The sequence below is a fragment of the Scylla paramamosain genome, chromosome 33 (assembly GCF_035594125.1).
Source record: "Scylla paramamosain isolate STU-SP2022 chromosome 33, ASM3559412v1, whole genome shotgun sequence".
Classification (NCBI taxonomy): domain Eukaryota; kingdom Metazoa; phylum Arthropoda; class Malacostraca; order Decapoda; family Portunidae; genus Scylla; species Scylla paramamosain.
In genome coordinates this window covers 15012368-15033193 of record NC_087183.1, presented here as the reverse complement: position 1 = coordinate 15033193, position 20826 = coordinate 15012368, and the positions used below count along the sequence as shown (strand labels likewise).

At 46.5% G+C, this 20826-nt stretch overlaps 2 protein-coding genes across 7 annotated transcripts in view; one reads left to right on the top strand and one right to left on the bottom strand.

The window, feature by feature from the left end:
• Positions 1 to 12268, bottom strand: part of LOC135089759 (mucin-2-like) — a 49250-nt gene extending 36982 nt beyond the window's left edge. Inside the window, exons 1-2 of one of the 2 annotated variants that reach the window (XM_063985761.1) lie at positions 11952 to 12268; positions 11588 to 11828 (exon numbers count right to left, since the gene is read on the bottom strand). In XM_063985761.1, the coding sequence (XP_063841831.1) occupies positions 11588 to 11651 (64 nt within the window). In that variant the 5' untranslated portion in view covers positions 11652 to 11828; positions 11952 to 12268. The remainder of the gene's footprint in view (positions 1 to 11587; positions 11829 to 11951) is intronic. The other variant, XM_063985762.1, reaches the window with a different exon arrangement.
• Positions 1 to 20826, top strand: part of LOC135089760 (uncharacterized) — a 46378-nt gene that overhangs the window by 10607 nt on the left and 14945 nt on the right. For all 5 annotated transcript variants that reach the window (XR_010261628.1, XM_063985766.1, XM_063985764.1 and 2 more), the window contains exon 2: positions 20804 to 20826. This exon is cut by the window's right edge and continues 110 nt beyond it. The gene's annotated coding sequence lies outside the window, so the exon portion shown is untranslated. The remainder of the gene's footprint in view (positions 1 to 20803) is intronic.

Genomic DNA, 20826 nt, shown 5'->3' with positions numbered 1-20826 from the left:
TTTCTTTTTTGTTGTATACATTTCGTGAAGACAAAAGGGAATACCGTTTCGTCTTCTATATAAATATGTTTTGTTTCTCCCAATTCTATGTCAAACCTTCCCATTTGTTCTAGTGCCATATATATTTCGGAGGACAAAAAGGAGGTTTCTCTCGTTACCATTTTCTATATTTATCGTTTTTTTACCCGCGATAAATCAAAATCATGCCATTCATTTTAGTTTTTAGTTTCAGAGGACAGTGTGCGGTTGTTAGCTAGTTGTGTGAACGAGTGAATGAGCGAGACGTGTATGAGTGAACGAGCTAGGCTTCAGTCATAAGTGTTGAGTTGAAGTGCGCGGCCTGGCGCCGGGAGATCACCTACCTCCAGCCTTCTGTTCACACCTTCTGTGAATAAACACCTGCACTGTTACCTGCGTTTCCTGTGCCCCTGCTGGTCAAGAGTCGAACATGGCGCAGTGAGTAGGATCAGGACAAGGCTGCAGTGGGTACGGCGCAGAATGGAGAAGCAGTTGGAGGCGCTGGCTGCCCTGCTAGCGCGACAGTCGGAGCAGAGTCAGGCTCTGCTAGCGCGACAGTCGGAGCAGAGTCAGGCTCGCGAGGAGCGTTTAACCCAGCTGCTGGAGAGAGTGGGGACACAAGCTCCCAGTCGCACCACGGCGAGCAATGAAGGCGAAACCACAGCCCGCAGCACGTCTACCCAGGGCGCGAGGTTCCCGACGTCCGCCACCATCATTCCTCACTTAACGGCGTCAGCATCTTTACGTGAGTTCGACACGTGGCGCCATAAGTTTGAAGGATACGTAACCCTCGCCAGGATAGACTGTCTCTCCCTGGCTGAGCAGAGGGCGGCACTCGCTGCTGTCCTAGACGACGAGTGGACCCGTACACTTCGCTACGGGATAAGCTTACCGAGAGACGCGGAGTTAAGAACCATCCTCGATGCAATGTGTGAGTACCTGCGAAGCCAGCGCAACATCATCATGGATAGAAGAGACTTCTACTCCCGCGTGCAAGAAACGCAAGAAGGTTTTGACGACTTTTTATGTGCTGTTAAGGAAATCGCCAATTTCTGTGACTTTTGCGACCAGTGCATAAACCATCAGCTGCGTGACAGAATTGTCGTTGGGACACGAGACGAAGTGGCTCTGAAACGCATGCTGGAAAACAAGAAACTCACCCTTGAAAACGCCATAGATATTTGCAGAGCATCAGAGAGCGCTAACCAGTGTAGTGCAGTACTAAGGGGCGGCTCTCACTCTTCGAGCCATGGTGTGAACGCTGTCTCGAACTACAGGAAGGGCAGTTTCGGGGGCTCAAGCCCCACGGGCTGTTATCGTTGTGGCAAAGATTGTCGCAGTGACAAAAGGGGATGCCAGGCAATAGATAAAGTGTGTCGTAACTGCGGGAAAAGAGGGCATTTTGCGAGTGTATGTCAGCAGACAGTGAGGAAACGACGAGGAGCTTCGAGGAGTTCCTCAACTGTCTCTCCTCATCGCGGTGCAGGCCCGAGGCGGGAGCCAGTGCCAGTGTATACCAGCTCTTATCAGGCGTATACACAAAGACGGTGACGGCACGACCTGCGCCCCAGGTGCTCATTACCGCCACACATCCCGCTGGAAGAGACAAGATTACGTGGACTCCTGACTCTGGGGCCGAAACGACCGTTATTGGCCTCGACACGGCAACACTCCTTGGAATCCCGCCCTCCAGCTTGGCGCCCGCTGATGGTGATGGACTTTATGCTGCCGGTAATCACCCCCTCACCTGTGTAGGAACTTTCTCGTCGCACTTGCAACTGGGCGACAGGGAAGCTGAGACTGTTGTGAGCGTGGTGAAGGAGGTGAAGGGGGCGCTGCTTAGCTGGTACGATTCCATCGCTCTCGGAATCCTCCCCGAAGATTTTCCGGCTCAAATCCGACCGCTACGCAGGGAAGAACAGCACACCGGCAACAGCTCCATCAAGTACCCGACCGCCTCGCAGCCACCTCTATCTACGCCCACAGAAGTGAACGCCCTCTCACGTGCTCCAGTACAGGACCCAGTGGAGGAAGAGGATGCTGCTACTTCTGGTGACCTCGACCCTCTCCACTCAGCGGTCATCTCAGCGTTATCTGCCACCAATGAGGACGGCGTCCGCTTAGCACCACTCCAGGATCAGACTGTGGAAATGGTACGTGCCGCAGCAGCAAGAGACGGGAGTACTGCTTGCTCAAGAACGTCATCATCGAGGGCTTCCCTGATCATTGCCACGACCTCGATCACCGCTTGCGTACGTACTGGCCGGTGCGCAGTCTGCTGGCCGTAGACGACGACCTGGTGGTTTACGGGCCGAGGCTTCTTATTCCTCACAGCCTCCGCCGAGAAACACTAGAGCGACTCCATGACAGTCATCAGGGGATGGAGCGCACCAAGCGACGGGCCCGACAAACGGTGTACTGGCCTGGTATGGACAGAGACGTTGAGAACGTCGTTTCTGGATGCTCACTATGCCGTCCACTCCTACCAAGCCAAGCCAACGAACCTCTCTGGCAGGACACGGACACACCCAGCAGGGTGTTTGAGTCAGTTTCTGCAGACTACTTCCACGCAGCAGGCCGTACATACCTCGTGTATGTAGATCGCTTGTCTGGGTGGCCTCACGTGTCTGCATGCTCACGTCCAGCATCGGCTGATCAGCTCGTTCGTGTCCTTCGGGGTGTGTTCGCCGACACGGGCGTGCCTGTTCTCCTGAGGACTGACGGTGGACCGCAGTTCACTTCTTCATCGGTACGGCGCTTCCTGGCTCGATGGGGGGTGGAGCATCGTGTATCTTCACCTCATTATCCACGCTCCAATGGTCACGCCGAGGCAGCGGTCAAGTCCGTGAAGAAGCTGATCCTCACGACCACACAGCAGGGACACCTGGACGAGGATGCGTTCGCTCGCGGGTTGCTGGAACTGCGCAACACTCCGAGGGCGGAAGGGCGATCACCAGCACAAGTCCTCTTCGGTCATCCTATGAGGTCCTGTGTCCCGGCTCATCATCGCTCATACGCTCAGCAGTGGCAGCGCGCTGCTGATGAGTGCGACGCCAAGGCAGAGCGACTGAGGAAGAAAGCGAAACTTCGCCACGACGCGTCCGCCCGTACTCTTCCTCTCCTGCACCTCGGTGGCCACGTCGACGTTCAAGATCACACGACAGGCCTCTGGGATCGCCTGGGTGTCATCGTGGCTGTTGGGCGAAGGAGAGACTACCTCATCAAGATGGGCAGCGGTCGCGTGATGTGGCGTAATAGAAGACACCTACGCCCACATAGACCTCTTGCTCCCCTTCCTGTCGAGCAGCACACCGCTCATGGCGGTGCAGCGCTTCAGCATCAGGGTCACGAGGAACACCACCATCCCGGCAGCCCGGAGCATCAGGGTAACGGGGTACACCGTGGCCGAGAGCAACCAGAGCGTCGAAGCAGCCGACAGCGTAGGGAGCCGAGACGACTGCAGGTGCGGTGGCACCGTAGCACCTACGATTAGTCGTACGTGTTCATTGTACGCTGTGTTTGTTTTGTGTATATGTACCGTGTTTTCTGTACTTCAATCATTGTAACTTTGTTTCATGTGTTACGGTAGCCATAACAAAGATAAGGAATCTTCCTTATGTCTCGGGGGAGGTGTGCGGTTGTTAGCTAGTTGTGTGAACGAGTGAATGAGCGAGACGTGTATGAGTGAACGAGCTAGGCTTCAGTCATAAGTGTTGAGTTGAAGTGCGCGGCCTGGCGCCGGGAGATCACCTACCTCCAGCCTTCTGTTCACACCTTCTGTGAATAAACACCTGCACTGTTACCTGCGTTTCCTGTGCCCCTGCTGGTCAAGAGTCGAACAGACAGAAGTTAATATTTTTCTATTTTTCGTTGCGTTCAATATCTTTCGTTCCTTCCGCTGTAACTGAAGTGAATATTTTTCGCTTCTTTCAATATTTTTTGGTCTTCCCGCTATCTTACGTCCAGATCTTCCCATTATAAGATTCTGCGTGTCCTTCTAAAGGCGACAAAAAAGCAGTAGCGGCGATGGCAGGTAATGGTAAGAATGTGGAAAGGTATTGTCTTGCTTCTTACGGGGTGGAAAGAAAACGGAGCAGCGTGTACAGGAAATACTCGGATCACTTGAGCTACCAAAGAGACGCACCTTAGTCTAAAAATGAACTAGTGGTGAGGAGAGTGTGGGAAAGTATCGTCTTGTTTCTTAAGAACGGAGAAACGAAACAGACGACGCAGCTTGGCCAGGAAACGCTAGAACACACGCCTTCTCTCTCCCCTGTGATACTCCACCTCTTTCTCTTTATAACTTCCAATCCACTTCATATACAATAATGCTATATGACCACTGATACCTAGCACACATCTTTCACATTACGTATTTACTTACAAAAAAAAAAAACCTTGGCTAGAAATTAAGCTTAGATTAACTTCTGACCTGTTAAAGACTTCAGATCACCTATAGACACCTGATCCCACGTTACCTTGCCTTTGCACCTTACCTTACCTGCATTCTTTATACCTGGGGTCCATTAGATCACCTTGACTAGCCGCTAACTCATACTAGTATCTACCTGCTCCCACCTACACCTGAGCTACTTTGAATACTTGCTTATCCCCAGCAGCCCTTCCACTCAAAAACTCACCTGTACACTTGAATTTACCTGGCTTCGTCTAATTGTCTCCTACCTGTCCGCAAGTTACTTTTAAACACGTACTTATCTATTCCCAGTGGCCCTCGTACCCAAACTCACCTGTGTTCTTAAATTACTTGCCCTTTTCTACCTGTCTGCATCTACCTGTCCGATACGGCGCCCCCTATTGTTGAGATGTTGATCAAGTTATACCTGTCCTCGTAAAATGTTTGCTTGACGTTGGGATAAGTGAGGAGTGTTTCTCTCTCGTCAGGGTTGGCAAGGAATGTTTCAGTCACCTTAAAGGAAAGTGTTTGGGTTCTTGGCTTCGTTTGGCTTAAAATGCTGATTCATTGTTAGAAAGGAGGAATTATGTGTTAGAGTTTGTGTGAAGATTGAGATCGTATTGTTTCTTAGAGAGACAGGCAAACAGACAGACAGACAGATGGCTACAAAAAATGTATAGATAGACAGAGAACCAGGCTTAATGCAATGGAAAGAACATAAATAAAGAAAAGGGATAAGATAAGATTAACAGAAGTAAAGAAATCAACGAGCAAGGATTAAGAGAGAGAGAGAGAGAGAGAGAGAGAGAGAGAGAGAGAGAGAGAGAGAGAGAGAGAGAGAGAGAGAGTATGGAGGAGGGTGCACCTCAGCTAACGGGTCCTGGGTCACTTTTAGGAGGGGGTGGAGGAGGAGGAGGAGGAGGAGGAGGAGGAGGAGGAGGAGGAGGAGGAGGAGGAGTGGGGTAAGGAAAGACAGGTAGGATAGGGGAAGGGGGGAGGGGCATTACTTAGCGAGCCATCGACCCTTGAAGCCCCTCCCTCCAACCCACGCCCCCTTCATTATATCCCTCCCCTCCTCTCCCCACCACTCCCCACCCCTCTCCCTCCCTCGCCTGCCCTCCCCTCCCCTTCCCCTCGCCCTCTCCCTCCCCTCCCTCCTCCATCTCATCCATACCCACCAGCATCTCTTGCTTGGAAACTGGAAGAGCTTTGTTTTCACTTTATTTCCTTCTTATTTCTTCTTTTCCTTCCCTTTCTTCCCTTCCTCCCTTTCCCTTTCCTTCCTCTTTCTTTTCTTACTCTTCCTTTCATTTTCTTTTCCTTCATTACTTCCATATCTTACTTTTCCTCATTCCTTCACGACTTTGTTTTCCTTTCCTCTCATTAATTCACCTTCCTTGACCCTATTTCTCTCTTTCTCTCTCTCTCTCTCCTTTCCTCACCCTCTCATTCCATCCCAAGCATATTGAGCCATTCATACCGCGTCTCTGCCTCCAAGTGACGAGAAAACAACAATAAAGCAGAACATTCCTTATAAGAGCAAGGAGGAAGTAACAAAAGCAACCCCATATTGACACTGTTACCTAACCCGAACCTGTGCTAAGCCTGGGCCGTTCCAGCGCAGCACGAGGAAGGGCTCTTTAAATCCGGTTTGTGCTATGGTCAGTTGTGTGCCAGAGAGCTTCCCACTTCGTTAATTTGGACTCGAATGCTGGGTGGGTTACGAAGGTCATCCCGAGTTTGTATTATGTATGCGTGTGGTGTTCTTCTTGCACTGTGATATTTGCGCCTCGTTGGTGGTGGTGGTGGTGGTGGTGGTGGTGGTGGTGGTGGCTAAGTCCGGCTTGCAAAGTGGCGATTTTTTGTTAGTGTTGTTGTGATGATGGTGTTGGTGTTGATGAGGGTGTGGTAGTGGTAAGAGAGAGAGAGAGAGAGAGAGAGAGAGGAGAGAGAGAGAGAGAAGAGAGAGAGAGAGAGAGAGAGAGAGAGAGGAGAGAGAGGGAATTTATGGGTGTGTATCTGTGTGAGATGATCATGTCAAGTTCGACGTGTGTGTGTGTGTGTGTGTGTGTGTGTGTGTGTGTGTGTGTGTGTGTGTGAAAGTCAGGCCCACAAAGATATGCCCGCCAGGTGGAAAGCAGACCACATGTGCTTCTTCTGGAGAGAAAGGTTGTGCTAAGTGTTATTATTATTATTATTATTATTATTATTATTATTATTATTATTATTATTATTATTTCTACTACTACAACTACTACTATACCACTGTCACTACTACTACTACTACTACTACTACTACTACTGCCATAATTGTTCGTCTTCCTCTTTCTCCTCCTCGTCCTTTGTTTCATTCATATAGCCAATCCTAGTGTCAGAGAGAGAGAGAGAGAGAGAGAGAGAGAGAGAGAGAGAGAGAGAGAGAGAGAGAGAGAGAGAGAGAGAGAGAGAGAATGGGTCGATGGACAGACATGAGAACAAGATACAAAGATACGTTCTTACTAACGCATTGAAATCTCCCACGCTTTCCTTTTCTTTCTCTCTCTCCTCCTTTCCTTTACACCGCTAACCCGCACGCGATGGAGAGAGAGAGAGAGAGAGAGAGAGAGAGAGAGAGAGAGAGAGAGAGAGAGAGAGAGAGAGAGAGAGAGAGAGAGAGAGAGAGAGAGAATCTTGTTTGTATGATCCGATATAGAGAGAGATGTAGAGAATGAGAGTGAGAGAAAGTTTTCAGGCGACCTACACTCCTTGGTATTCCTTCCCTCCCTTCGTCCCTCCCTCTTTTTTTTTCTCTCTCTCTTTCTCTCTATCCTTGTTGGCAGCTTTCTTAACTTTCATATCGGTTTAGTTTTTTTTTCCTGCCTGTTTCTCTTTTATTTATTTCTCTCTCTCATTCTTTGTTTTGTATTTCTTTGTTCGTGTCTCTGGTATGTGCGTGTGTGTGTGTGTGTGTGTGTCTCTATACGTCTTTGTCTGTTTGTCTTTGCGTTTGTATCTGTCTCTGTGTGTTTTTCTATCTCTTGCTCTTTATTTTCGTTTCTCCTTTCTCTCTCTTTAGCTTTCACATTCTTCCTCACCATGCTTATTCTTCCATTTTATCAACTGAAGTCACCATTTGTTACTATCACCTACAACAACAACAACAACAACAACAGCAACAAAGACCAGACATACTTCACTAATGGGGGAGAAATTTCAGCCTTCAGTGGGTTGCTAAGAAAGTGAGGTTTGTCTTTTGATGGTGTCAGTAATGATGATAGTGATGACGCGGTGACCACACTGTGTGCTATAGTCACCACCCGTCACGGTCACCAGTCTCTCTCTCTCTCTCTCTCTCTCTCTCTCTCTCTCTCTCTCTCTCTCTCTCTCTCTCTCTCTCTGAACCCTTGCGAGTTGAATTCTTTACTTTTGTTTGTTTTATTCTCTCATTTTTCTTTATTTTTCTTCTCTTCATTATGATTGGGTTTCTCTCTCTCTCTCTCTCTCTCTCTCTCTCTCTCTCTCTCTCTCTCTCTCTCTCTCTCTCTCTCTCTCTCTCTCTCTCTCTCTCTCTCTCTCTCTCTCTCTCTCTCTCTCACACGCAAGTAAGGGACCAGCGAACCGTATTACGTATTCTTGTGTCAGAGAGAGAGAGAGAGAGAGAGAGAGAGAGAGAGAGAGAGAGAGAGAGAGAGAGAGCTCCCTTTCACCGTTATTTAATTATCTACGCTGGTGGATTCATTAGGCTTAGATTTACGTAATAGATTTGAGGCGTTAAAACTTCGTAAACAATTGTCTTGGTGAGAAAACCCGTTAGTCGTTTTCTGCGCGTAAAGAAAATGGAATGAAACGTAAAAAAGTGTCTCATTAATTCGGTCGGGAAGTGAAGGAGATTGATTTGCTCTTAAAGAAAACGTAATGAACAGTAACGAGAAAGAAAATGGGTGAGAGGTTAATGCTTTTTTCTTTTTCTTTTTTTCCCGGGGGAGATGTGCCGTGTGTGTGTGTGTGCGTGTGTGTGTATGTGCGCGGTGGCCTGTGACGTTATACTCAGTGGCGCTGACAATTAAGATTTATGGTTATTGCTATTATGTTATCGCTTTTATGTGCCTCAGTGATGCGCTACCGTGACTGACGGACGGACAGACACACAGACACACAGACAGACAGACAAACAGAAAAAAAAGACATACAGACTGACAGGCAGATGAACAAACAGATAGACAGGTGTGCAGGAGTAGTTAAAGACATAGACAAACAAACAGACAGACATACAGACAGATAAACAGGCAGACACAGGCAGACAGAGATGATTGTACATAGATAAAAGTTAGACACATAGATAGGCAGACAGACAGACAGACAGACAGACAGAAAGTAAAAGAAAATAATATCAGGAGAAGAGATAATTACTAGAAAAGGTTGAGAGAGAGAGAGAGAGAGAGAGAGAGAGAGAGAGAGAGAGAGAGAGAGAGAGAGAGAGAGAGATCAGACAGACAAGTAGACAAACAAACAAAATTACACATTCACCGTTATATCTATGCAGACAAACACTATTAGACCATCCACCAAACGTAAACAGGTGAACAGGTAAACAGACCGCACAGGTGAGCACGAACACATAAATCTTCACTATTATATATATGACGAAAGCGGAAAGATTTGCTGTGGTCGGAAAATAAATATTGAGAGAAAATGGGCATGAATATTTACCGTGTTTAAGGAAAGTGGTTAACAAGAAAAGTATTAGAAGTATTTAGGTAAGATTTTGATAATTTTTTTATATATATATTTTTTTCTTTTTTCTAGAGATTAACTAAGCTTTCATATTAATTGTCTTATCTTTCTTGTTAATTTTTCTTTCATTTCTTTCTTACTAGCTTTCTTTTAACTTTTTTCTTTCTTATTAACTTAATTTTCTTTTCTTCTTTACTATTTTTGCACTAATTTTGTATTTAATTCTGGGATTTTGTTGAGATATGGAAACATTCTTAAACCTCCGTATTTCTATAAATCTTACACTCACATTTAAACTGACACACTTTTCCTTCATTCCGTAAACTTCCATCAATGTGTCGCCTCATGCTACATTCATCACATCACCCCTCTCTCCACTCTCCGCAGCTGTTCGTTCCACGCTTCACGAATCGCTCAATTACCCCATTACGACACGAGTCAACTGGTCAGCACTGTGAAACTCGTCTTGTCTTGTGTGCAGATGTTGCGTGAGTCGTCTCTGGGTCTCCTCTGGTATTTGTCTAAAAACACGAGCTCTTACAACACAGCTGCGCGTCTCGACATCTTCACCTCTAGGCAAAGATGCGTTATTGTGAGGAAAGAGTCTGATATGTGTGAAGGAGACTGCGGTGGGAGTGTAAAAGAGGTTGCGTGGGAGAATGTAAAGGAAGTAGCGTAGGAGAGATCGTAGGAATGTTTACTTGGGGATTCAGGAGAGTGAAAAAGTGTGCGTATGTGTTAGGCTGTGTGAATTTATTGGAGTTTCTGGGTGGAAGAGTGTAGAGTAAGTATATTTGTGTGTATGGGAGGGATTTTAAATGTGTTTACTTGAGATTAGGAGGGTGTAAAAGTGTGTGTGTGTTTGTGTATGTGTGAAGGGTATTAATATATTAGATAACGTTTCTGAGTGTGTATTGAGTGTAGATGTATAGGTCGAGTGTTTAGAGGGAGTTAAATACCGTTTGAGTGAGTGTGTTTATCGGAAGCTGCAGTGGGTGTGTGGGAGAGCACGTATGATGTAAGTTTGTAATGGGAGGGCTTGGGTGCGTGGGAGTGTATGGGGAAGGTTGTAAGGGAGAATTTAGGGCTGTATTGAAGGTGTATGCTTGTAGATAGAGTGTGAGGGAGTGTAGGGAAGGTTGTATGGGTGTATTGAGTGTGTAAGCCTATAGGAAGTGTGTGTGGGTGTATATAATGTGTAGTTCTGTATGTGAAGACTTAGGAGGGCCAGTCACCCTGCAGTATAACCAGGTCAGTGGTGCCTGTGGTCTGCGGTAGTCCACGCCAGCTGTTATCCGCAACACACCCCATCACTGCCCCATCACCCCCACCCCATCACCCCACCCATCATCCCCGCCATGCATGCTACACTGCTCCACCCTCCTCAAAACATATTGCTACGTGTTTTTCCCTCCAGTCCCCTCTTCCTCTTCCTCCTTCGACTGTCTCTGTCTTATTATCGTTGAAAATATTACGTGTGTGTGTGTGTGTGTGTGTGTGTGTGTTCGTTCTTCCGGTTCAGAGTTGAAGTGTATGGCTTTACATTATTGTTATTATTATTATTATTTTTTTTACCAAGTTTGCCAGTTTATGTTGTTTTGCTCTATCCTTAAACTGCATATTTTTTATTTATTTATTTTCTTTTTATTAGTTGGCTACGTTATTATCAATGTTTTTTTTTTTTTCTTAATGATGCGTGTTCAGTTCATCTTAAGATCCACGTCTTTGCGAGGTGCTGGCGGGAAGACACCTTCAATATAAGAATGAAACTTCACCATCATCACCTCTTCCTCCAATGTTGGCTTCGATATCAAGCTGACCATAATGCCTTTCTGGCCGAGGGAACAAAAAAAAAAAAAAAAAAAAAATTCCCCGTGGACATTAAAGGCGAGACCAGACCAGTAAAAAAAAAAAATAAATAATAATAATAAAAAAATACATGCTCCTCTTCCCATCCCAAAATGGTGTTGGTCTTCACAAAAATAAATGTACTGCACCATTTTTTTCGTGTGTGTGTGTAATTGAGAACCCAGAATGTAATAGAGAGTCCCAGGGTGTAATTGAGAGGCCAGGGTGAGCCACAGGGTGTACTGGCCCACTGCTGAAGGGGCTTGTCGTTTTTATTGCCTATAATGCTTGTAGTCTTGGCGCAGCACTAAAAAGCACTGAGACTTGTTTGACAGGACAGAGAAGACATCGACACCACGGCTCTTAACCCACACCTACACGCACACACACACTCTCAAGCCTACACAGGGCAGCAGCAGCATGCAGGTTAGCGGCAAGCAGGCAGACTAGCAGGCAGGTCGGTCTGTCAGTGAGCAGTTGATGTCGAGCAAATATTTGGTCGTGAAGCAAGGATCGGGAGGCTTAGCTTTGTTAATATAGCACATATATACACACACGACAAGGCAGGGCACGGACAGGGAGGAGAGTACTTACCCAAGCACAACAGGACCGGCAGGAGGCACTGCAGGTGGTGGTTTAACACTGTCTGTCTCGCCATTTCTGCTGCAGGCGATCAGAACATCCTATGCTGCTGCCTACACTGGTGAAATCCCTGGCCCCAGAGGCACCGCAGCCCCTCCTTCAGGACCTCGCAACGGTACCGCACTAACGGCCACGCAGAACCGCCTGACGAAGGAGAAGAAGCCGCTGGGGGGATCCGACTTGCGAAGACGTTCTGGAGGGAGCCAAAATGTCGCTCAGTTTTCCGGAAGAGAGAAAAGTGATGCTCAGATTCTCGGGGGATATAAACTCGTGTCTTTAGGGAACAAGTAACAGGAGGAAGGAGCGTGTGGCCAACCTGCACCGTCAGTAGGGCAGTGAACTCAAGGCGGCTCCTGTGTTGATGAGCGACCGCAAGCGACGCGTGGGTCTGGACTGACTGACCGAGTGACTCAAGGAGCGAAGAGCAGCACGTCCCTACACCTCGCCCTCTCGGCACTGACTGACGCTCAGCCTGCCATCCACGCCGCCCTCCCGACACTTTCACTGCCTAGCCTGCCTCCGCGTCTCACTCAGGCATCACTGCATTCCAGGACAAACAGGATAATGCAGGATACCCGCAAGACACCCCCGTAGGATACCCCCGAAGGAGTACCCATCCCACAGGACCGCCACATCCACCTGCAGGGGTCAGGATCCTCTCGTATCTTTTCCTCCTTGCAGGACTCCTCGCTATGCTGCAGGATTAGTATGCAGCTGTAGGATATTCTGTACTCCAAGCATGAGGAACTGACAGGATCTTAAAGGTAGTAGTGTGTGTGTGTGTGTGTGTGTGTGTGTGTGTGTGTGTGTGTGTGTGTGTGTGTGTGTGTGTGTGTGTGCGTGCGTGAGCTGGTGTCCATCCATTCCTGTTTCTGGAAGGTCAAGTTGAGGGTGAATCTCTAATTAAGGAAGACGTTCAGAAATATTGACCAGTTTTTTCTTACTTGATTTTTGTGTTGTGGTCAAGTTATGTCTTTGATTTCTTTGCCGATTTTATTCATTTATGTATTTATCTATTTATTTATCTATATACCATTGTCCTCTGTGTCTGGCTTTCTACGTATTTGATTGTGTATGTATGAAATGTATTTATGTATGTATGTATCTCCTTGTCCACTAGTTCGTATCTTTACTATGCAGTGTGTGTGTGTGTGTGTGTGTGTGTGTGTGTGTGTGTGTGTGTGTGTGTGTGTGTGTGTGTGTGTGTGTGTGTGTGTGTGTGTGTTGCGTTACTGAGGAAATGTCTATGTCATTGATTCTTAGGACAAGTTTAGTTTAATCTTTACGAAACTCGGAAAACCTTACATAGCTGTCGTCTTGGCTTCAATATTTTTTGTGTATTCATTGTGTTTTTTTGTGTTCCTGTAATAGGTGTGTGTATGTGCCTCCCTCTCTCTCTCTCTCTCTCTCTCTCTCTCTCTCTCTCTCTCTCTCTCTCTCTCTCTCTCTCTCTCTCTCTCTCTCTCTCTCTCTCTCTCTCTCTCTCTCTCTCTCTCTCTCTCTCTCTCTCTCTCTCTCTCTCCCCTACTTGTCAATATATAGCAAGTTTTCGGATCATTATCTTTGACCCTGTTGTGTTAGTTCGTGGTTAGAGAGAGAGAGAGAGAGAGAGAGAGAGAGAGAGAGAGAGAGAGAGAGAGAGAGAGAGAGAGAGAGAGAGAGAGAGAGAGAGAGAGAGAGTTAAAACCCAGACAGACCAAAAATAGGAACACACACACACACACACACACACACACACACACACACACACACACACACACACACACACACACACACACACACACACACACACACACACACACACACACACACACACACACAGGTAAACACAATGACGCGAAATTATCTCCCCACTTACGTCGACCTTGCATAAGTCCACTTCTAAGTCCCCCAACTTGACCCCTGAACCCTAAAAGCCTTGCCCCTGACGTCTGTGTAGTTAACTAGCTGTCCGTGGAACCTTCGCGGCCTTGCTGATACTCTTAATAACCCTGTATTGTCCCTTATTGTATTCCCACCACCCGTGTAATTTGCTTCAAGCCGTGGAGGGGAACTGAATCTTCTTGAAGGGTGTTGGAATCTCTAAATGTCCTCTTGAGTGTTGGAACCTCTTACTGTCCTCTTAAAGGGTGTTGGAACCTCTTGAAGGGTGTTGGAGCCTCTTTCTCTCGTCTTAAAGGGTGCTGGAACCTTTTAGTGATCTCTCGAAGGGTGTTGGAACCTCTTACTGTCCTCTTTGATCCCACATCGCGGCCTTGAGTCCCTTAGTTGGTGTGATCGATTGAAGGTTTGGCCGGGACGTTCGTATATCATTTGTTTATTTTGATCTCTAGTGTGTCCTGACATTTTGTGCCTGGCCTTCTACATATGCTTTGGTGTCCCTCCCTCCTTCCCTCCCTCCCTCCCTCTCTCTGTCTGTCCTTCTGTCTCACATTCCCTCCCCTTCCATCCTCTCCCTCCCTCCTCCCCCTCCTTCACTCACTCACTGCCAGCTTACCCCCAAGAGAAAAAAAAAGTATATATGTATAGCGTATGTGGAGGAATGTGGATTTTTGTTTCTAGTGGACTTTTTTTCTTTCCGTATCCTTCTCACTGCTTATCCGTTTCCTGTAGTGAGTCAGAGGCGTGGATGGATGGGTAGAGGGGTGGATGAAAGGAGGGATGGATGGTTACGTCAGTGAAATGTTACGATAATAACCTGTTTTTTTTTTCCTCTCTCTCTCTCTCTCAGTTCATTCATATTAACACTTTATTTCTTTGTCTTGTAATGTTCGGAATTGACTTTTTCATTTTTCTCATTCATATTAATGTCTTTTTTTTTCACGTTTCGTTGTTCACAAATAGTTTTTTTTCTTTTCAATATTCGTATTAACACTTTTTACTCTTCTTATGTCATCTGCTATTAACTCTTTTTCTTGTTGTTTTCCATTAAGATTAATGTTATTTTCTCCGCTGTTGCATTCACAAGTAACTTTTTCTTTCCTTATTAACTTTCCTCTCTACTCTTGTGTCTGCAAATATTTCCCCATTAAAATAAACATTTCCCATTATACCTTCCATTAACAGCCTCCCCCTCCCATCAGATTAGCACTTTTTTCCCCTGCCCCTCCAGTTAATAGCACTCACCAATAACTTTTTCCTCTTCCTATTTAGATTAACACTTTTTCCCTCCTCGTTATCTCCGCCCGTGAAGTCCGCTTGTTTGTGTGTGTGTATGTGTGTGTATTATATTACCTGGTGCGAGGCGTTACCTTTGTATAAGCAAGTGGTGCATCACATTCATCACCAAAACGTCCTTCATCTCTCTCTCAGTTCGAATTCTAAAGTGTTTGAATTGTCTGCTGGAGCGCGTGGGTTTTCTGTCCATTTCTCTCTTATTTCCTGTTGACTCTTCTGAAATCTTTCCGTGTTTGACTCAAGTTTTCATCAGGTGCGTTGGTTTTCTTGCCCATTTCTTCCTATTCCCTGTTGATTCTTTTCTCTCTCTCTTTTTTTCGTGTTTGACTCTAATTTTCATTTCCCCGCTTCCTCCTGACCGTGTTGAAGGTTTGGTATTAAACTGTATGCTTTTCTGTGTTCCCTGACTCCATTCACGCACTTTTCTCTCTCCGCTGTTCTTTCGTCCTCTTCCTCCTCCATTCCGTCACTTCGCCCTCCCTTCCTTCCTTCCTTCCTTCTCCGTTTCTTCTCTTCCTTCGTCCCTCAAGATTGAGTACTTTTCATTCATTCATTTTCCCTCCACCGTTCTTTCATCTTCTTTTCCTCTTACTCCCTCATCCTCTTCTTCGTCTCTATCTTCATTTACTCCTCGGTTTCTTTCTTAGCGTCTTCCATGGCTGCCTCCTTCGTTTCCGCCTTCTTTTCCTCCTTCACCCACTTCTTCGCCCTCTCCTTCACCCCGCCGTCAATCGCTGTACCTCTGTATGCCCCTTTATGCAGCCTTGCCCCTCACGTCCAGATATTTCACCCACTCTCCCTTTTTCTTCCCTCTTCAGTCCTTCCTCGTCTTTACACTTCATCCCTCCGCCCTGAGTGTCTCCGAGGACCTGACGAGACGGAACGAATGCTCAGTACTACACGCCCTTTCCACGCCCTCCTGCACCCTTCTGTATCCTTACCATGTCCTTCCACACCCTCCTAGATCCTCTTACACCCTTCCAATCCCCCCTACACGCTCCTTGACCCTTCTACACCCACCCCAATCTCATCCTACACCCTCTCAAAATTCGTACACACTCCTAATCGGTCCTACATCCTTTCAATCCTCTTCTACACCCTTCTTAACCCTTCTACACCCTCCCAAGCCTTTCCTACACCCTCCCAATTCCTCCTACACAATCCTAATCTCTCCTACACCCTCCCAGTCCCTCTTCCTACACCTCCATGCCCTACATCCTCCTCCACCACCTCCTTCACGCTCTCCCCCCATGCCCTCCATATCGTCTTGCCCCGCACCCTGGCCTCCCTCTGGCACTGTCAAGGCTGCGGGCGGGGTGACGACGCGCCCACGCCCACCCACAGTCCACCCACTTCCCCCATCACGTCACACATTCCTTCAGAGGCACGGTGGTGGTGCTGATGATGATGGTGTGTGTGTGTGTGTGTGTGTGTGTGTGTGTGTGTGTGTGTGTGTGTGTGTGTGTGTGTGTGTGTGTGTGTGTGTGTGTGTGTGTGTGTGTAATAAATGCCTTTTAATTGTCACTTCAGGACAGTTAGACGTAGTGATTGTTAATGATGACTCAGTTAAATCTTTAGGCAAATTAAGCATAACGAATTCAGAGAGAGAGAGAGAGAGAGAGAGAGAGAGAGAGAGAGAGAGAGAGAGAGAGAGAGAGAGAGAGAGAGAGAGAGAGAGATACGTACAAACTGACAGACACAGATAAATTCATACATACATACAGACAGACAGACAAACTGACTCACACACTCACGCCCAAATTCACCTTGACATTATTCATTTTGACATAATGTATTCACTTGCGCGGATACTCACCTGGCACACACACACACACACACACACACACACACACACACACACACACACACACACACACACACACACACACACACACACACACACACACACACACACACACACACACACACACACACACACACACACACACGCAGGTAACCTTGACACGCTGCTTTGAGTGTCCCCAGGTGTATAATTTGGAAGGAAGGAAGAGAGGGAAGAGCAAGAAGAGCGAAGTGTATTGTGAGAGATGAAAGAAAGGAAGAATAGAAGGAAAGGGAAGGGAAGGCAGTTTTGCGTGCGTGTGTGTGTGTGTGTGTGTGTGTGTGTGTGTGTGTGTGTGTGTGTGTGTGTGTGTGTGTGTGTGATGGAACGGTCGTGTACGTGACGCGTGTTTGTACTATATGTTGTTCCGCACGTGTTGTTGACGTGCATGCGTTTTCAAGGTACGTGTGCGCGTGTGTGACCGTGTAGATGCTGCGCGCACACACACACACACACACACACACACACACACACACACACACACACACACACACACACACACACACACACACACACACACACACACACACACTCGACATAATATGAAACCATTTGTCTTTTAAAATATCTTTCTTCTACCACCACCAGCCCCTCCTCCTCCTCCTCCTCCTCCTCCTCCTCCTCCTCCTCCTCCGTCTCCGTCTCCGTCAGCTGCTGCTTCTGTGGAATTTAAGACCTGCTAGGCTGTAACACCAGGAGGAATGTTGTGTGGTGTGTTGGCCCGCGATTGTTGTGTCTTTCGGATGCTGTAGTTTGATGGGTGGGGCATGGAGGGCGGGGTGGGGTGGGGGCTGGGGTGGAAAGGAAGGTGAAGGGTGAAGATGAAGGCGTGGCTACGAGGCTCCCGTTTTGGTGGGGGTCAAGAGGGTCGCCATTGCTATGTGTGTGTGTGTGTGTGTGTGTGATTTGCATTTTAAGTATAGTTTTGTGTTCATTTCCGTTCTCTGTTCTCTCTATTGTATTAATTATTTCTTTATTTTTTTCATGCATTCTTTCTTCTCTTTGTTTCTTCTCATCTTTGTACTCCCCTCTCCCTTCCATTCCTCTCTCTCTTTCCCCATTTCTTCCTTTCTCTTCTTCAACCTCTTTCCTCATTTATTATACCTTCTTCCATCTTTCCAGCATTCTTCTCTTCCCGTTCATTCATCTCCATCTCTCCATCTCGCTCCCTCCTTATTCTCTCCTCTTAATTTTCTTTTCTTCACTTTTCCTTCATTCCTTACGTCTTTCCTTCTCTTTCTACGTCTGCCCTTAACTTCTACCCTACTGTCCACTCTCTACGTTAACTCTCTACCTTTTCCGTCATTTTTTTCCCCACCTCTACCTTACATAAGCACGTAATCCCTTCCTCACGTACATTGTTTCTCAGCCCTAAACGTCACACGCTTCCAGATCCCTCGCGCCGTTTTCTTTAATTTTCCTTCCTGCTCCGTACAAACTATTTATTTATTTATTTATTATTTTTTTTCCCTGCCGCGTCCAGCCCAGTCCAGCCCTCCGCCGCGGCCTCGCCTTGCCTCTCGCGCACTCGTCCGTTCAATAGTATGTTATGTAGCGTGACCAGGCCGTTAGTGGGGCACCGCAACCGACCCTGGACGTGCGTACACACACACACACACACACACACACACACACACACACACACACACACACACACACACACACACACACACACATATTAGTACTTTAGGGTCTTATAAAAAGTATAGGTGACATAAAGATAATTGTTTTATTGATTTGCCATAAGAAACTATAAGGTTGTTGTCCTTAGAAGGAGAGTCAGTAAAAAAATAGTAAAAAATATATCTTATGGGTGGTTATTCTTGTTAGTTGATGGAGAGAGAGAGAGAGAGAGAGAGAGAGAGAGAGAGAGAGAGAGAGAGAGAGAGAGAGAGAGAGAGAGAGAGAGAGAGTAGGGAGGAAGGGAGAGAAAACTTTACAACACAATAATAATGAAGCTATAATTCTCTCTCTCTCTCTCTCTCTCTCTCTCTCTCTCTCTCTCTCTCTCTCTCTCTCTCTCTCTCTCTCTCTCTCTCTCTCTCTCTCTCTCTCTCCAGTCCCGTTTATTACGTATTTTCCTATTGTATCCATTCTTTCCCACATTCCTCCACTATCTGCAATTCCCTCCTCCTCCTCCTCCTCCTCCTCCTCCTCCTCCTCCTCCTCCTCCTCCTCCTCCTCCTCCTCCTCCTCCTCCTTTCTCCTTCATCACAATCATCATCCACCTGCATTTTCACCATCACCACCACTACTAACACTCCTCCTCCTCCTCCTCCTCCTCCTCCTCCTCCTCCTCCTCCTCCTCCTCCGCGCCTACGCACCCATCCGAATCGCGACCTTTGAAACGGTAATTGAAGAGGTGTGGCTTGCACGTGACGGAGGGAGAGGAAGGAAGGAGAGAGAGAGAGAGAGAGAGAGAGAGAGAGAGAGAGAGAGAGAGAGAGAGAGAGAGAGAGAGAGAGAGAGAGAGAGAGAGAGAGAGAGATTACCGGAGGGGAGAGTAAAAGTAGTTTCCTTGTTTTTCTTTTTTTCTCTATATTAGTTTAGGTAGTAATGATTTAGCCTTCTTTTTTATATATATACTACTCATTACCTTCTCTCCTTCTCTCCTTCCTTCTTCTCCTCCTTCCTTGTCACAAATGGTCTAGTGAGGGCCAAAAGGTCTGATGCTTTCTTGTTTTTCTTTGTATTCCTCGTTTTCTTACTGCAACTCTTTCTCTTCACACTCTCCTCTCTCTCTCTCTCTCTCTCTCTCTCTCTCTCTCTCTCTCTCTCTCTCTCTCTCTCTCTCTCTCTCTCTCTCTCTCTCTCTCTCTCCTCAATTTTTCTTCATTATTGTAACCTTCTCCCTTTTTCCCTCATTCATCTCCCGTCCCCTTTCTTCCTTACTGTCACTTTTCCTTTTTTCTCCATTCCCTCCTTCCGCTCCTCTCTCTCCTCTCTCCCTTTTTGCCATTTTCTCCCCCTCTCATTCCCTCCTCTCTCCTCCCCTCCCGTTATTCTCTCTCACAACACTTTTCCCTCATCCCACTCATTTTACTTCCCACTCTCCCCTTTTTTCCACTCTCTTTCTACTCCGATCCTCCCACACAGCTTTTTTTCTCCTATCCCAATTCTCCTTTGCTTCCCCTCCCTCCCTCCACTCTCCCTTCTCTTCCCCTCCCTTCGTTCTCCCTCATCACCAGCCCCCTCGCTCTCCTCCCCTCGTCACTCGTGCAACGCTAAACTTCACTTCTAACTTAAAAATGTTTTGTAGATCATATTTTTTATTTCGTGTCCATCGTCCTTGTGGGGAAAAAATAAATAAATAAACGCGCCAAAAAATTACTGAGATCTGGATTTGTTTTGTTTTTCTTGTTTTCTTTTTGTATTTTCCTTTTCCTTTTTATTTTCCGTGAGTTTTAAATGATTTATTTCTTTTAAACCGTGCGTAGATGATATTAGTTAAAAAACAGATAATGTGTGTTGAATTATTTATATCATTACTACTACTACTACTACTACTACTACTACTACTACTACTACTACTACTACTACTACTACCTGTTGTTATTAGTATTTTATCATCATTGCCTTTTTTGCCTCTTACGTTAGAATTGTTATTGTGAGAAGGACACATCGGATTTGCAAATCCAAATGTTTTCTTTACAAATTAGTTTTATTTTGAGTGTGACTAATTAAATACCTGGCGTTAATGAGTGTGTGTGTGTGTGTGTGTGTCCCTGAAGGCGTGAATAAGTAATTGAGGTGTTATTTTTATCTCGTTATTGTCTGCACAGGTGTGTTTTAAAGGCCTCAACACACACACACACACACACACACACACACACACACACACACACACACACACACACACACACACACACACACACACACACACACACTCGCGTGATGAGCGTTGAAAATAATAAGTACACTTTCTCTGCGAATACAAGACCACCACCACCAGCACCACCTCCTCCTCCTCCTCCTCCTCCTCCTCCTCCTCCTCCTCCTCCTCCTCCTCCTCCTCCTCACTACTTTAACACAATTATAAAACATACGCAAATTATTTTGTATATGAATCAGCTGAGTCTCATAATTGCAATTTGATAACCGCAAATATTTCCTGAACCATGACAACTTAACCGCATCATTATTTCCAGCTTGCAATTGGGCGTCTTTCGTC